The sequence below is a fragment of the Lutra lutra genome, chromosome 8 (assembly GCF_902655055.1).
Source record: "Lutra lutra chromosome 8, mLutLut1.2, whole genome shotgun sequence".
Lineage (NCBI taxonomy): Eukaryota > Metazoa > Chordata > Mammalia > Carnivora > Mustelidae > Lutra > Lutra lutra.
Window position 1 is genome coordinate 133,409,138 of NC_062285.1, and position 17,674 is coordinate 133,426,811.

A 17,674-nucleotide genomic window follows, 5' to 3' on the forward strand; every position below is an offset into this window, starting at 1 on the left:
GCACCACGAGGACCCAGGCAGAGCATGTCCCCTGGGAGGGCTTCCGGCTCCTATCACCCCCAGCAATTTAAATCCCAAAAGCAAAGATGATTTTTTAAAAAATAAATGTATTTATTTCACTATACAGTGTAACCACACATTTGGAGAAAGAAAAATGCCTCCATAAACCTCATAGGACTACTGTTGACATTCTGTGATATGTCCTTTCCAGTCTCCCCCATCTGTGGCTTTCCAGCTTTACACAGCTTTAAGTAGTTCACAACTAACTACACTCTCGTTGCCTGCTTCTTTTCTATTGGTTTTGTCACACGTGTATGCTTTATGGCATGGCCCTTCCCCATCTCTGGGAGGTTTTGAGAGCCATGTGGTATTTTATTGGGTGAATGTCCCATCAGTTACTTAGTCTTTTTTTTCTCATTAACTCCAATCAGTTGTGTAATATAGTATTTTTTGTGTGTTGTATTCTGCTGTCACTGTTTTTACCCATGCTGTTTGCCTTTTAATTTTATCCTTTTCTTTAAATGGTCACATTACCGACATTAGTTAAGTATGGGAGGGAGGGCGCCTGGCTGGCACGGTCAGTGGAATGTGACACTTGATCTTGGAGTCAGGAGTTCGAGCCCCACGTTGGGTGTAGAGATCAGTTAAAAAAAGCAAAACAAAACACAAAATTTCACCTGGAACATTAACTAACTGGAATTTAAATAAAAACTTAAAAAAAATAGGTATGGGTTGGAAACGTTAAACCTTCTCCTCTGGGGAATTTCCCATTGCTTCTGAAGTCGGACAGTCCTTGCTTTCCCTTGTCACCTCCAGTTTCCAGACGGCTTTTAAAAATTGCTCTGAACTTAATTCTGAAGTATGAAATAGGGATCTGAAGTGAGATTTCTTTTCCACATTACTGACCAGTTTTACATGGAGAATACCAGGGAAGGCATCTGATCAGCTGCACCATGGAGCCAGGTCTTATGAAACACAGACGAAGCTGGCTGAAATTCTGAGGGCATCGACGATTTGGCAGAGGACGGGAGCAGAAGCTGAGGTCACGCAGGCGTCCGTGAGTTTTTTGTAGCAGCACTGTGAACTTCGACTGGGAGAAGGCGCTCAGCTGCCTTCAGTGGCTGGTAAGGTGTGATGTGTGTGGCAGGGTCTGCAATATGGGAACAGTCCTAGTGAAAAGATTTGTTTTAAAAAAAAGTCTTAGGAAAGGAAGGGGGAGGCGCTGACGGGGCCCAAATCCGGTTCACGTATCATCTGTAAGAAACACGGCAGACCCAACGCTCTGGGATCAGGGAGAGATCTTTAGATGTTCCCGCCCCTGGGGAAGCTATGCCAAGTACTGTCACACGCTTGGGCTGCAGAGTGTCACGGCTCTAACTGCACACGACTGGAGAGAGAGGGATCTGCAGACAGGAGGTGGGCCCAGTAGTGGAGGCCAAGAGGAAGTTTCCAGAAAAGGGCCATGGATCCAGAAAGCCTGCGTCCCTTGAATTCTGCGTGGATGCAGGGACCCAGTAAGAACGGATGAAAAAGGAATCATCTGGGTCCTGGCTTTGAAAAAATCACCATGATTCTTCTTCTGTATGAATGCTTCACACGGCCTGATGGGCGCATATGAAGGGAGCAGATTCCTGGTGGGGAAGAAGAGTGAGGACCGCTGGGCAACCAGAGAGCAGAGGCCTTGTCGTCGTCACACAGACACAGTTAGAAACACCTCACACACGCTTTGAACCAACAACAGGTGGAGCCGGCCCCTCGCAAAGAATCCTCCCTTCCAGCATGGGGACAGTTTTACATAACTTGCTCAGGCAGACCAGAGGCAGGGAGTTGTTTGGGCTGTCAGAGGGCAGGGGCAGGGCGAGCGGCAAGTGCCGAGCAGGAGGGGAGCGCAGACGGCACAGGTGCTGAAGACAGAAGTCAGGGAGCACAGTCCTGGGGCAGGCGCCGCTCTGAGTCCTGCTGCTCGGGCAGAAGCCCGGTGAGATAAGGTGGCTCTGCAGGAGCTGTCCCGTCTCTGCCTGGTGACAGCGGGCCTATGATGGTAAGCTGGGCTGGCCCCCGCCCCGGGTTCTGGAAACAGGGATGGGGGCAGGGCGAGGCAGAGTGGTGAGGGGACCCAGACAGGGATGCCTGGTGGGACCCTGGGAGTCACCTAACTTCTCTGATCTGATCGCTTCATCAGGGGTGAAAGTCCCACCTGCCCCAGATGGCTGAGGATGTTAGAGCTTCGGTTTGAAGTGCCTGCCTCGAACCCTTCTGAAGATGAGGACAGCTCAACTGGGGACACAGTCCGCAGGTGGGTGGGATCCCAGTTCACCTGATGAGTGGACCAGAAGGAAATGGGACCGCTGGGCACTTATGGGGACAGAACCGAGCCAGCCTGGTGCCCAGTGACAGTTCACTCGCAGACAAGCCTGGCTGTGGAAGGCGCCTCCCACCTGGCCGAGGGTGGCTTTCTCTGGATCTCATCTCCCAGGCGCCCAAGGACCAGACTGGAGGGGAGACCACCGCATGGCCACCCCTCACAGTGGCCTTGGTCACTGTGACAGTCTGAGTGTCTCTGACAACCATGTATCAGTGGGATGGAGGGGCCAGCTGGGGGCCTGGCTGGGAGTCTCCTGGTAGTCACAGCTCCTCCTTGTTGCTCTCGAGGGGCCGGACTGGGGGTGCCGGGGCCCGGGAGCTACCCAGTGGCCTGCGGGCCCCATCCTCATGGCGCCTATCCGCCGTGGTGTAGTCCTGCAGGAGCCCGCTCTCTACTCCGTGCCGCCGGAGGCTCTCGGTCCCCACGAGCCCCTGTGCTCTCAGGTACCCCTGCTGGCAGAAGGGCGGCAGCTTCTGGTGTGTAAGCGCAAACAGGAAGCAGGATTCTACACAAAAGCAAAAGATGAATGAGTAAGACCGAGGGGGGTGGGGAGAGGTGTGGGGGGATAGGGGTACTGATGCCCCGGGGCCTCACCCAGGGCCCTCCACCCCGTGAGCCCGGGAGCTGACTTTCGTGGGGCTCATCCCTCCCTGAAGTTCCAAGGATGGTGCCCGGACATTCTGGAAGAACGAGGCTCTAGACGGAAAGCAAACCACAGAAATGACTCAGGTCCCGAGATCTGGGCCTAGTCCACTGGGAGCTCAGCTACTGCGAAGCAGACCCTCAGCCTTCCCTTCTGGAAGCTGGCCTGGCTGGGGCCGGGAGCTCAGAGCTGCCTGCAAGGCTTCATTCCCTCAGCCATCTCTGGGTTGCAGATACGGTGTGGAAAGCACTGGTGTGAGCCCTGTGCGGGGGTGGGGGAGGGAAGAGAACACTGGGGAACAGCGCAAAGCTGGTGCACGGGTCAAGTCGGCCCTGTCAGGAAACAGCTGTGGGTACTTTTTATTCAGAAATACAAAGAAACCACCAGAAGAGCCAGAAGTACTTCCTTCTGGGACTGAAGGTGGAAGTGAGAAAAAGCCTTTTAGCTGAGTGCTTATGTAACTTTGACTTAAAAAAAAACAGAAAAGAGGGCTGCCCGGGTGGCTCAGTCGTTAAGCATCCGCCTTCGGCTCAGGTCATGCTCTCAGGGTCCTGGGATTGAGCCCCTTGGGGTCTCCACTCATCGGGAAGCCTGCTTCTCCCTCTCCTACTCCCCCTGCTTGTGTTCCCTCTCTCACTGTCTCTCTCTCTCTCTGTGTCAAATAAATAAAGTCTTAAAACAACAGAAAAGATGAAACAGATAAGGGACTCAGTCTTCTCGGGATTTAGAGACAGGATGGGAAGGAGTGCACATCCAAAAACTGTCTTGAACCTTTGATCTCAAAAAACTCGGGCACGTTACAAAGGATGTTGTGAGGCCCACATGGGTGAACAGGCTCTAAGGGGCCACGTGGACGGCACTTCTGACCTCAGTTCTGACTTCCGGTCCAGATGTTCCCCTGGCAACACAGGGCATGACAGTCCTCCCCGAGCAGGGAGGACTGTGGTGCAGGGGGAGGCTGGGAGAGTGGCAGAAAGGGGGCTTTGGGCAAGCACCACCTTCTGATGACATAGGTCACCCCTTCTTCAGGGCCCCGGGGGGGCAGGGAGGGGGCAGAGAAGCCCAGCAGAATCCAGGGCCAGAGCTAGCGGCCGCACATCAACTGAGGGAGTGGATGGCAGTGCCCTCTGCCAGTGGGCCCCGAGGTCGGGATGATGTACTTGAGGCAGCCGTAACCTAGGGCGGGACATGCTCCCTCAGGGACATGGCCATCTTTGAGTAATCCTGAAACCCTGAGAAACAGGCAGCCATTTTTTAGTGGAGAGTTCTAGACCTGCCTCCTGTCACTTCCCGGGCGAGCACGGGAAGGCAGCTGATGGTCTGCAGAAGGCCAGCACTTGGAAGTTGCTTAGCCCTGTGCTGGGAATGACGTCTGAGCATCTACATATATTTAGACAATCAGCCTGCACTGCTGTTTTAAGCCAGCTCTCTCAGTGTATACCTCTTGATTTTGAGGTTGGCTGACGATGTAGCCTGGGGCTGAAACAAGGACATGTGTCCTCTGACCTGCAGGCCAGACACTGACCATCTTTCACCTGATTTGACTTGAATAGTACCTGACATACGACTGCTGTTCAACACGTTTGCTGAACAGAAAAGGGCAGATATTCTAGGCATTTAGTGGGTTTTAAAAAAGACCGAAATTGGGCCTGTTTCTGTCACTTCTCCCTCCGGGTCCTCAGACTTCTGTCGGAGCTACCTTCCAGTTCACCGATTCTCTCTTCATCTCTGTCTAATGTGCTACTTTATCTTTAGGTTGAGTTCTTTTTTTTTACATTTATTTATTTGCTTTCGAGAAAGTGAGCTTGTGAGCAGGGTAGAGGGATGGAGGGAAAGAGAGAATCCCAAGCAGACTCCCTGCTGAGCACAGAGCCTTGACACAGGGCTCGATCCCAGGACCCTGAGAGCATGACCTGAGCTGAAATCACAAGTCAGATGCTTAACTGGTTGAGCCCTCCAGGCGCCCCTAGGTTGTTTCTAGTTATATATTTTTTCATTTCCACAAGTTTTATTTGGTTCTTCCTGAATGCTGCCCAATTACATCTTTGATAATCTGTTTTCTCATTTCTTTAGATATTTTAGGCAGACTTTGTATCCTCTATTTTTAACTATTCCAATTCCCGTACTCTTTTTGGTTTGATCCAGAAGTTTTTTTTTTTTTTTTTCTGCTGACACTCCCTCACAGAGGTTTGTGTCCTTATGTGTTAAGTGCTTTTTGCTTGGGGGTTGGGGGTGGAACTTTACTTGGAACTTACTTGGAACAACTTACTTGGAACTTTATCTGTGGAAACTTTTTGAGCTCTAAATTTTTCTTTCTTTATTTATTCGAGAGAGAGAGAGGAAGAGAGCGGGGCCAGGGGGAGAAGTAGAGCAGGAGGGACAAGCAGATTCCATGCTGAGTGTGGAACCCAACTCGGGGTCATGATCTGAGTCATGATCTGAGCTGAAACCAAGATTCGGTCGCTTAACTGACTGAATCTAGGCTCCCTGAGCCCTAGTTTTCTTTTATGTATATATGTATTTCTCCAGTTTTATTTTTTTAAAAGTTTTATTATTTATTTGAGAGACAGTGCATGCGAATGTATGTGTGTGCACAAGAAGGGGGGAGGGGCAGAGGCAGAGGGAGAAGCAGGCTCCCCACTGAACAAGGAGACCGACTTGGGCCTCGATCCCAGGGCCCTGGGATTTTGACCTGAGCCAAAGGCAGCCGTTAACTGACTAAGCCAGCCAGGTGCCCCCCTGCCCCTTTCTCTAGTTTTAAAGTTTGTTTCTTGGGCCGCCTGAGTGGCTCAGTGGGTTAAAGCCTCTGCTTTCGGCTCAGGTCATGATCCTTGGGTCCTGGGATCAAGCCCTGCGTCGGGCTCTCTGCTCAGTGGCGAGCTTGCTTCCTCCTCTCTCTCTCCCTGCCTCTCTGCCTACTTGTGATCTCTAACAAATAAAATCTTTAAAAAAAAAAGTTTGTTTCTTCATAGAAGACTTGCATTTCCTTCTGTGATTTTTACACTATGAGGACTGTGAGGTTTGGCCCCAAACTCACATGAGGGAGGCTTAGTGGTTAGAAATTCTCAGGGGGAGATTTTCCCTTATTCTACCCAGAACCAAAAAGCCCGAGTCTCCGCCATCTCCCTCTTGAGAGTGTTTTGTGCCTCCTTGAGCCACTGAGATCTGAGCTTAGGTGAAGGTCTCTAAACAGACCTCCCTCCCCGCCCCAGCCTCACCTTCCCGCCCCCAAGCATGGTTCAGTTACCCAGGCTCTTGGCTCCTGCTGATGGCTGGCAGCTACCCCACATCCAGCAGGGGCTTTATGGTTTTCTCAGAGCTCCCTTTTCTCCCCCTTCCAGTTCTTTAAGAAATGAATTCTACTCAGCGCTTCAGGTGTGCTGGACTGGTAAGGGTCTCTCTGAACATCTCTACCTTGTGGATAACAGAATTCTCGGGTGTAGGTTCTCGTTATGAATTCTGAAAACTCCGCAGGGCACGGATTGATCCCATCTTTTTTCAACATCCTGCTCAGTCCTTTTGGTCCTTCTAGGAACTTAGGTTACCTGCATAGAAGCTTCGCAAATCGGTGTCCAAACAGTTCTCCAGGAAGCGCCTCAGAGGCAGGATATGCCCCACCGGGGCGGTCCAGTCGGTCAAGAAATCTTCCACGACGTGGTGGATGGCCGTGGGCCTAGGCAGGGCCCAGCCGGCAGGGCGGAACCTCACCTCCTGCTCTGTGGGGCGGAGAGGGGGAGTCGTGTCAGAGCCTGGAGGTTGGGCTTCCCATCCCGGAGATGACAATGTGGTTCCCACATGTCCCAGATGCTTCCCTCGCTCCCTCATGCTCAGCTTTCCCGACACACTGTGCTGGGCAGCTGCTGGCCTGTCCCACAGCCATCGCTGTGTCCGCAAGGCTGGCATGAGGAAGAGACTAGATCTGTTCCTTGTGGTGTCAGAAAGCGGAACCAAGACTAATGACTCACGCCCGGGGTCTTTCTAAGGCGCATGTGGACTGAGGTTCTTTGTGACGGCTTCCGAACGGCCCTTTCTGGGACACAACTCAGAGGCCCTGCCTCGAAAGGGGCCCGAGGGCTCACCTAGGCCAGCTTCTTGCCTGCTGTGGGGACCCTTCTGTGGCATCCCAGGCAGGCGGCCATTAAGCCAGGACTCAACCACCCTCGTACTGGGAAACTCGACTCTAGGGGTGACCCGTTCCACTGTGACAGCTCTGATTAGTTGCTGCTCCCGATTCTGACGAGAACCCGGAGTTCCTGTCACTTCTACCTGCTGACACCACCTCTGTCTGTTTTTAGGGCATCCTCTTCCAAGGGACAGCTCTTCAGTTTCTGAAGCAGGAGTGGTGTCCCCGGGGGTGGGAGGGGGGGGTTCACCTACTGGTAGCTACTCTGTGCCAGGTACCGCGCTGGTGTGCTGTGCTTTTTTTGGGAAGATTTTATTTATCTTTTAAATAATCTCTACACCCAAAGTGGGGCTTGAACTCACAACCTAAGATCAAGAATCACATGCTCCACCGCCTGAGGTGGCCAGGCGCCCCACATTCTGTGTTCTTCATCTCATTTATCCTCACATAATCCTGCTGTTATCCCCATTTTTCAAATGAGGAAGCGGAGGCTCAGAGAGTTCCAGGAATGGTCCCAGGCCACACAGCAAGGAAAGCACGGCCTGAGAACACTGCCCAGCTTTTCTGTGCTTTTCAGGCTACCAGCTTGTGGTAACTACCTCCAGCACCTCTCCCCGGTCCCTCTGAGAGTCTGTCTCCAGGGCCCCTCTCCCTTCATGTTCGCCCTCCTTTGGACACACATAGCAAGGCTGTCCCTCTTGCTGTGTGACGCCTGGAGGGGGTCACGACACTCCACGTGTGGCCTGCCCAGATCACGGTATGCGCCCGAATCTGGGAACACTGTTTCTTATTCCTGGACCTTCTGCCCCATTGGGTTTCTGGGTGGAGCTCCCCAGTGTCCTCTGCCAGCCGGGAAAAGTGTGAGAGGTGACAGGTGTGACAGGAGAGAGACCCGGGGTCTGAGCAGCGCCCAGCTCCTGGAAGGAAGCCTGCGCTCGGGGGAGAGCAGAGGCCCGCGCTCACCGGTGGGAAGATGCCTGTAGTAGTAGATGACAGGATGGAGGAAGTTAGACTGCCAGGCGTCTTCCGTGTGCCCCACAGACCGGTCATAAAAGAAGACGTCCTTGTCGGGCCCAGAGAAGTTTCTGCCGTACTCCATGTTGATGACGAACAGCCCGTGCCTGGCCTTCCTTCCCGTGATGGTCTCCAGCTGGGCCAGCATCTGCACGGGGAACTCCTCCAGGTACTCAAATGCCGTAGCGTTCCTGGGGACAATGGCAGCGCGGGAGGGCGAGACCCTCAGTGCTGTGGCAGAGCTGAGGAGTGTGTGCGTGCACGCGCGTGTCCCTTGTACAGTGTACAGCTGCTGGTCATCCCCACACACCTCACTTTACCATTACTGTCACACTGAGCCCTGGCTTACACTGGGACAGATTCCAGAAAACTCCAAGCAACCTGAAATGTATCTGGGGAGTGGGTGACCCAGGCTGACAGGACAGTAACAGGAAAGCCCTGGGAGGGAGCGACTGCTATGGTGTCTTCCAGGGACAGGAAGAAGGCCGATGTGGCTGGAGTGGCCCCGGGGGCAGGTCGAGGAGGGCTCGTGTGTGCTCTGATGGCCCCCTGGCCCCTGGAGAGTACTGAGCAGAGCTGACTATGTGTGACTTATGTTTTGAGAGGACTGCCAGGCCGCCGTGTGGAAAGCAGACCACGGGGCCAAGGTGGGAGGCCGTGGTTAGTTCAGGTGACAGACGCTGTGCCTCTGGACTAAGGCGGCAGTCTTGGGGCTGGGGAGAGGCGGTCAGATTCTTGACGTAATTTGAAGGTAGGGCTTACGGGTTTATGGAGAATCTGAAGGTGGAGAATGGGAATGGAAGAGAGGAGTCAGGGGGATGGGATACCTTGCGCTGATCACTGTGAAATCCTTGTGTGTCCCTGAACTTGGTGCCTGTGGCCCTCCCTGGCTTTGGGTCGGGCTACTCCCCCTCTGACTGAGGGATCCCCTCTGTTTCTCACCTGCCACCTGTCCTCAGAGCACCCTCACCCACAGCCCCTCTCCCTCCCTGCTCTGCTGGGTGTCACCTGGGATCTGCCACCTGTCACTTAATTGATAAGGAGCCCAGCCGGTCCTGGCCCGAGGGAGCCTGCCGATCCACACTGGGGGATCACATCACTGCGGTTTACCGCTTGTCCACCTGGGGCCAACTGTGGTCTCCCAGTGGCTTTTACTTCTGCCCACCAGGTGTGATTATCCCCACTGTGCGGGTGAGAGAAAGGCTCAGAGAGGCTACATGACTTGGTCCAGGTCACACAGGTCGAAAGTGGCAAAGCTACAACGGACATCTAGGGCTGTCTGTCTACCTGTGGTGTCGATTTCCCTGATGTTTGCCCCCAGAATCGATCTCCCCTGTCTCCCCGCAGGCTTCACCTGAGGAGGGAGCCCCAGAGCCCCTCCACACCTGGAATAGGCAGAGAAGAGCTAGGACAGGGTAAAGAACGGTGAAGCCGGGCTACTCACTCCTTCAGCAGGACGACGTCAGCCAGCACACTGAACATCTGGTAGAGCCCAGAAGCCTCGTTCACACGCCGGATGATGGCGCTGGTCAGCTGTGAGGTGGGGAGCTCGGTGGAGGGCCAGGCGACGCCGTGGTGGCGATGCTCCAGCAGGCGGTGAACAGCACGCACTGGAAAGGCCAGAGGGAGGGAAGGCATGACGCCCTTAATATCTGCTCCTTCACCGCCTGACGCCTGTCCAATCCTCACGGACTTCTTGGAACTCAAGACACGCCTGCATGTGTGGCACCAAGAGGAGGCCTTTGTGGCGGGGTCAGCGGAGGCTTCCTACACTATGGGCCAGATGGACAGTGTTTTGGGCTCTGCTGCCTAATCGGTCAGGCTCCCCAGTTCTGCTTCCGGTGTGAAAGCAGCCCTGATGGTAGCTGCAAGGATGGGCGTGGCAGGCTCGGGCTCCAGGCCACCCACACCACCCCTCCCAGCTGCTCTGTGAGCCCCAGACCCTGTGCCGGCCTCTCACCCTGCTCCCCTGGCCACAGTTCCCCTTTCTCTCAGGCCCCAGCTGGAGACCCTTTCAGCGTCCCCTCTCCTTCACTGCCTAACTCCAAACTGTCACAAAGACAGACTGATGTAAGGGCAGGAAAGCGACAGCTGTCCCTCTGCACAGAGTTGAGGACGGACACAGCGAATGGAGTCTGGGGACGGGCTCCTGATGAAAGGGCGACCATCTTGAGAGAGCCTGGCCCATTCTGAGAAGCAGGCGAGGGACCAGCCTGGAAAGGCGAGCTGGCCGGGGCCTGGCAAAGCTCGGCATGGCACCCCGAGGAGCTGAAGCGGTCCTGGGGGAGACGGGGAGCGTGGAGAGAGACTTAAGCTGTAAGCAGAGAAAAGGGAAAATTTCTTTAAGAAACAGGTGTTTTGGCAGAGACCCTGCAGCTGGATAGGAAGCCAGAGAAACCTCTGGCAGTGGGAAGACCTGTCAGGAGAGACAAAGACGCCCGGGTCAGCAGAGGGAGGCCGGTGGGCTGACAGATACAGCATGGGGACGGACGGGCTGGGCGTCGGGAGTAATTGTCCACACAGTTACGGTCTGTGCCCTTCCTACTTTCTCTTCTGTTGGCTTTCCTCTGCCTTACTGACTGCTTCTGGTCTCCCCAGGGACCGGTTTCTCAGGTTGGGGCAGGATGAACGGGATGTGCACAGCCGCACGGGCCCTCCCCCCCGCAGGGCCCTCCGCTCCTAGTAGTGACCACACAGCGGTCGGCGCATGAACACCCAGGACTGTCGCCCACATGCCCGAAGCTCAGTGGTTGGCTGCAAGCTTGAGGGTCAGACAACACTCGTGGATTCAAATTACCCGTCTGCCATCCACCGGCTGGGGGACTTGGGGGAAGTTACTTAAGCTCTCTGTGCCCTAGTTTCCTTATCGGGAAGTGGAGCGGAAATGACAGGCCCTGCCTCACGGAGCTGCCGTGAGGATTCGGTCTTGGAGCTGAGGAAAGATCGGGGGACAGAAGGAAGGGGGGGAGACGGGGCAGAATCTGCCAGGACAGCAGGTGCAGGGAGGAAAACACTGATGAGGATTTCTTAGTGGGGAGACACAGCTAAAGGGACAGACACTTCCATTCCAGGTATGTGTGTGCGCGCGCGCACATATGTGTGTATTTGATCTGTGGATGTCCTGGTTTACAGACAGCTAACACCCTCTCTCTGGTTTCCTTCTCTGATCACACACAGGACATAAAATACATCGTCTGGAAAATCAAACACGGCTCTTTTTCCCTGACAAACTGGAAGGACAGTAAAATGCAAACATAAGCATTAAGCCAATGGGAGTCATCAAATTAAATACAGAAACGCCGGAGTGCAGGACGGAGGACCCTTCTGGTGTTTGTGGCAAAATCAGACCAGGCCCATGTAACAGGCGCCCACCATCAGCCTGTCTGGCGCGCAGAGTGTTTATACCCTCAGAACTGACGTCATCCAGCCCATAGTTTTTACTGGGATTTGTGGCTACCCAAAGCATCTGTGCACGATGCTTTGTAGCTCCAAGGTCCCCAGGTATCGTCTTAGTTCTTACGACAGCCCTGCGAGGGCCGAGAGTTCACCTCGTTTACGCCTCCGACGCCACCGCGTCCGAAAGAGGCTCCCAGAGAGGTCACGAAGGCTCACCTCTCAGCCCGCCCTGCTGGGGAGGGACCCCCACAACCCCTCTTCAGGCTCTGCCTCCTTGCCAATGCCTGCTGCTCGACTGGCACGGGACTAGGGCAAGCCACACGTCACGCCCACATGGCCCTGTTCTCACACCTTCTCTGATGCTTCTCGAGATCTGTCCTCAGCCCATGAAACCTGCAGCCCTCTGTCCCAGACAGCGATTTTAAGACGACTACCGACAAGCACTCCCGGGAAGGCTGCCGTGAATCAGGGTCTGTTTACGAACCCTGGGGATGGTTCTCTCCGCCGGCTCACCTGTGTAGCGGAAACCGTGGATGAAGCCCCCTGCAGACTTGCGGTAATCCACGGAGTGGCTGGCGGTGCCCAGCACGAAGAGACCCCGGCTTCCTTTGGACTCATAGCTGGCTTTGATCAGTGGGTACTTCTTGCTGAACTCGCCCCCGGAAGACAGTCTGAGGGACCTGTGAGCCGAAAGGGTTGCTCGTAAAAATCACTGCTGTGTACAAAACACTGCTGTGTACACTGCTGTGTACGAGTGTACTGTGTGCTCGGCACCGAGCTCAGTGCACGTGCTTCATATTGCTTGTTGTGTTGAAACCACACCAGGCCCCTAGGAGCTGGGTGTGATGATCTCTGTTTGACAGAGGAAGTCCCTGAGGCTCATCTTGAAGATGTGGTGAGTCAGGGACAGAGCCAGGTTCAAGCCTGACTCAAGGCTAGGCTCTGGGCTCCAGCAGGGCCCTGGGGGTCGTGCTGGGATGAGGGGGTCCGCTTCAGGCCCTCCAGTTTCTCCACATCTGCCCGTGTCTTGGCCAGAGGAAAGGGAGACACGCTGAACGGATTCTTTGATCCTGAGCTTTGCCAAGGTACTGGGGCAGCAACGTGTCAAGCAAAGCGGTTGAAAACAATTATAAGTGAACTCGGTGTCTTACCATTTTATGAAGCCTACAAGATATACCAAGTACTTTCCCATGTTATTCCTCACAGCAGCCCTATGAGAGAGAACTATGCTCTCCGTTTTAGTGATGAACAAAGTGGGCACAGCCTGGTTAAGTGACGTTCCCAGAGCCCGCAGATTTGGTCCGCAGAGTATCTCAAACCGACCTCAGAGCCTGTGTCCTTAGCCGCTATGCTAACGCGGTCTCTCAGCAAGTTCCCCTTCCTTATTCCCCCGAGCTCCCTTTCCTGTCTGTCGGGTGGAAGATCCCTGCGCAGAGGAAGGCCCCCTGTGGCTGCTGCTCCGGGACGGAGGGCCTCTGGGCCGCCCGTCCTTGTCAGGACGGTAGGCTCCCACCCTGGGTGGGGGACCAGGCGGCATCCATGTCCACCCTGATGGCGCCGTCCCGAGAGCCCCACCGCCGGCCCACGGGATGGTGACTCTCTGCCTCCTGGGGAGGTGTCAGAAGGGGTTCGCGAGGAGACCCCAGCTCCCCCGCTGTGTGGACTCACTTGTTGAAAATAGAGAAGTCAAAGTTCCAGCCAAGGCAGCGGATGACCCGGTCATAGGCCACGCGCATGGCAAAGTTGTCGTTGTCGTCCTGGGGGAGGGTGATGGCGTCGGCACTCTGGTTGCCTTCCTCCAGGAAGAACTTCAGGGTGACGTGGAACTTGCCCTCGCGGTCCTTCACGATGGCCAGATCCGTCAGGTCGGACTCGAGCAACCCGTCCAAGGACTTCAGCTGGTAGGTGTCCAGCAGCCCATTGTTGATGGCCCTGGGGCCCGAGGGGAACGCCAGGAGAGAGAAAGGAGTCTGAACGGGGCACGAGAAGACTCAGAGGAAGGGGTGCTTGTTCCAGTGGGGTCAGGAATGGCTTTGGAGGGGGCTGGCGGAACGGATTCCACGAGCAGCTCGCAGCGTACCTGAGGTCTCCCACGTAGTGGGTGGCCCAAGACAGCCGGACCCGGGAGCGGCTCAGCATGTGGATGAAGTTGGTGACACCTAAGATGTTCTCCGCCGTCTCAAAGGCAGAGTTCCCGCGCCCCAGGATCAGTACATTCTGACCCTCGAAGTCCTCGGGGTCCACGGACACAGACTCGTACCCCTCCACGTACTCGGAGCCTGGGAAGTCAACCTGGTTGGGGACTGACAAACCCGTGGCCACGAGAAGCACACTGCAGGGAGGGGACAGATGGAAGACCGCGACGTGAAAATTACTCCCTGCACCTGCCACCCAGCTCCCCCACCTCCCCCAGGCTGCCGGCTCCTAAAAAAGCCAGAGGAGAACGTCCGTTCATTCATCCGTTTACTGACCTATCCCAGAGTATCCGACAGACTTTTCACCCTTGCCCCTCCCAGGCCCACTCCAGTGGACGTCTCCTTTACCCCGCACTGGGATGATGCCAAACGTGAGAATTCATTCAACTCTCTGACTGCGAAGGGAACACGAGAAATTAAGTAATTCCCCTAATGTTGAACACAGCAGGCAGGCCAAGTATCTCCCTCAGTGTTGAAAATGACTCTTCCCTTTTTCTTTGGGCCACTTTCCCTTTTCTGATGGCCGGGCCAATGCAAGGGACTGCCGAGCAGGAATTCTGTCCCAGGCCCCTACCGAGTGTTTTGTGCATCACCTCACTGCCTAAAGCAGCCCTGAGTTGGTGTTCTTTGGCTTTCCAGGTGAGGGAACATAGGCCCTAGAGGCTATGGCCTCCCGAGCTCCTACAATAGCCAAGTCAGAATCTGAAACCAGATCAGCCCAACTGATTCATGCTGGAGGGCGTTACAGTCCTGGGCAGGGCTGCACGGTGATTTGATTACAGGTGGTTTCGAAAACAGAACCGGAGGGCTTGTAGAAGACATCCGCAGCCCTTGTGGCTCCTTGTTTTCCGACCCCTGCCCACCCAGCTGGGATCTGACTCCCCTAGGCGGATGTCTGGCGGGCTAGAATGCAAGGGTCCCAGGCTGGCACAGCCCTTCTTTCCTGGGCTGTAGCAAGCAAAGGACAAGGCTGGGCCTCTGGCGAAGGGCGTTGAGAAGATGACCTCCCGGCACCTGCCTGGAGCCAAGTGGCAGCCCATTAGCCTGGGAGGGGGAGGCAGCCTGGTGTAGCAGAAAAGTACAGGCTTCGGGGTGAGGAAGACGGGCTCAGATTGTGTGACACAGCACCAGTGACTCAACTTCTCCCGCCGGAGCTCTTCATCTGTAAATCAAGGATCAGTGAACTGCCCCCAGGGTCATTGTGAGGAGGAAATCAGGGCAGTACAGTGTGTGCTTGGAGTTTGGGTTGTCTACACAGTATTAAGCTTTCTCCCAAGCCAAAGCAAGCTAAAACTGAACGCCGGCACCTCTGCCTGTGGGGCCTCCTGCTCTAGTTCAGTCTGAAAGTCTACTGAGCCCGTCTAACACCTGCTGGACATCTTCCCCAGCATGTCTTCGGAGGAACACTAGTTCTAGGAGATGCTCCTCAGGAAGGACTTTTGGGTATATAAGCTAGACGATGCTGAGTACCCAATGCTGGTGTCACAGTGACCGTGACAGATAAAATCTTTAAAAGAAAAAAAAAAGTAAAGACCTTATTCTCTCATTTCTTCCACATCTCCTGCCGACCAAGGGGTGCCAGCAGGGGGGCTCTGGGAGGCGTTCCTTACCTGCACTGGTGTGTGTGACCTATCTGGTCGGTCAGGATGAAGTAATGGCCGTTCCAGGCCTGCCGGGCCTTGTGCAGAGTGACGTGAGTAATGGTCGTGTTGTACAGCACGTGGAGCCCCAGGCGCTGGGCAAAGTCGCCCAAGTAGCGCACCATGTCTCCCGCGTCGGGGAAGTAGGCGCGGGAGTAGTGTCTGAAGAGCAGCCGGGGGTCGTGGCTGAGCAGAGAGTTCCAGTCGTGGCGCAAGTTGAACTCCGCATTGGCCTTGCCGGTGTGTCTCTTGTTGATGCTGATGAGCTGGCGGTGGCGTGGGTAGCGCGTGAAGAAGCTGCCCGGCTGCGGGGCGCGCTCGAACACCGCATAGTCCCGCCCGGCCCGCTGCAGGAAGTAGGCCATCTGCAGGCCCGCGGGCCCTGCACCCAGGACGCAGTAGTCCCGGGGTGGGGGTACCGAGGTCTGGGCCGAGTGCAGGTACAGAGCCAGGTGCAGGGCCAAGGTCAGGAGCAGCCCCGGCGGGCCCCACAGCTGGGCCGTGGCCCAGAGGCCCATCCTGTGGCAGCCCGGGGTTGTGGGGTCTTGGACCCCGGATGGCCCCTCGAAGCGAGGGGCAGGGGCTCGCCTGGGCGCTCACCGCAATCGGAGGTCGAGCCAGGACTGGAGCCCAAGGCCCTGTGAGCTCATCTGCCTGCCCCCATCCTTTCAAGCTCGGATCTAGGGCTCCCCCCAGGAAATCTGAACGCCTCCGTCTCCTCCAGGGCCTTGGTTCCCAGGAGCGCCACCCCCTTTCTTATTGCCCTGGTGGTATGAGGGTGGGTGTTCCCCCATTCTTCCCCTAATTTGAAGGGTGCCTGACACCCTTCCCGAGCCCTCCCCAGCTCATACCCTAGAGGAACAGGTCTCTTTGGCTACGCCCCCGCCCTCGAGACCGAAGGAGGTGTGGCCTGCGGGGCCCCGCCCCCTCCGGGTGCCCCCGCGCCGGACTCCTCGATCACGTGACTGTGCCGGCCCAGCACACCTGCCTCCACGCGACAGAAGGCCACACTCTTGCCGGCGCAGCTCTCCGCGAGGCCTCTCTCCGAGCGTGCGCGGTGCCCACGCCTGCAGCGCCTGCCTCTCTGCACCGACCGCGGACCTCCCTGCCGCACGAGCGACAGCCAGCAGTCGACTGAGGCCGCGCTCAGCCCGCTGGCGCCGCGGCGGCCCCGCCCCCCCCCGCCCGGCCAATGGCAGGGGGCGGGGTCACGTGCGCGGCGCGCGGCACGCCGGGAGGGGCGGGGTGGGCACGGGCTCGGGGGCGCCGGGCAAAGCGCGCACGTGCTGCCTGCGGGCTGGGAGCTGGGGGGCTGGTACCGCTGCGGATTGGGTCACGCTGGGGCGCAGGGCTCTTGTGTTAAAGCTGTGCCTCTCCACGTGCAGGGGAGGCGCGGGAGCAGATGGCTTTTGGAGATAAACCTAGTTCTTAACATCGGTAACGTAGCCGGACACTTGTTGGTTAACCAGTTTTGGGGGGACTGGAAACCAGGTCGAAGTCGGGACAGAAAAAACGGGTGTTTGCCACAGTGATTCGGTCTGTTATTTCCTCAGTAACATGCACGACTGGCTGGTTGTCCCACCAACCAGGAGAGGTAGGCGATTCTGTTTCCCACATTCTGTAGTCACTGGCCAAATGGAGGTTTAGCTGTGATTTGCCTGAGGGACCAAACGGTTAAGTGGAACCTGGAATTAATCCCCCGTCCCCCTTACACTAAATTACGAGCTCTCCAAGAAGTTTTTTGTCATGTTTTCATTCTTGGTAATGTAAACAAAGTGGCCCACGGTATGCCAGTGTAGACACAAACCCGCTGGGAATGCACAGCAATGGGCATGGCTGCAGGAGAGGGAACGGAAATGGCGGGAGATGATCCTGAACCACTGTTCAGGTGAACTGGATAATCGAGGCTGGCTTTGAGCAGGGGGAACGTGGATCCCGCTTCAGATTTACAGGAGCAGAACATATGTCCTTTTCTGAGAGGTACAGGAACCTTGGAGGGGCATTAAGTAGTCCAATGAGATGGGGCTGAGTGTTCTCGTGGAAAGGCAGCCATGCCTGGTGTGGAGAGAACTCGATGATCTAACTTTGCACGGCTGGAGCTTTTTATTAAAAATTGTCCCTGGGACCTTTCCTAGAGAAGTCTTCCTTGACCTCTCAGAACAAAAGTACCCCCAAGGAGTGCCACGTATCTATTTATAGCTTGTGTCTGCCTCAGAGAAAAGGTCAATGGAGCAGAAATGATCTTAGTCACTCTGGTGGCCTCTGTGCTTCCTCCAGGACCTCGGATACAGCAAGCCA

The 17,674-nt window shown here is 55.8% G+C and overlaps 1 protein-coding gene across 1 annotated transcript; it reads right to left on the reverse strand.

The window, feature by feature from the left end:
• Nucleotides 1-87: 87 nt before the first annotated feature.
• Nucleotides 88-16,555, reverse strand: FOXRED2 (FAD dependent oxidoreductase domain containing 2). Its single transcript, XM_047741031.1, has 8 exons — nt 15,347-16,555; nt 13,622-13,873; nt 13,210-13,473; nt 12,055-12,221; nt 9,590-9,755; nt 8,095-8,336; nt 6,554-6,724; nt 88-2,870 (listed from the first exon to the last, which is right to left on the reverse strand). Exons 1-8 carry the CDS (start codon nt 15,892-15,894, stop codon nt 2,626-2,628), a joined length of 2,055 nt encoding a protein of 684 aa, XP_047596987.1. The 5' UTR covers nt 15,895-16,555; the 3' UTR covers nt 88-2,625.
• Between the last annotated feature and the right edge of the window lie 1,119 nt (nt 16,556-17,674).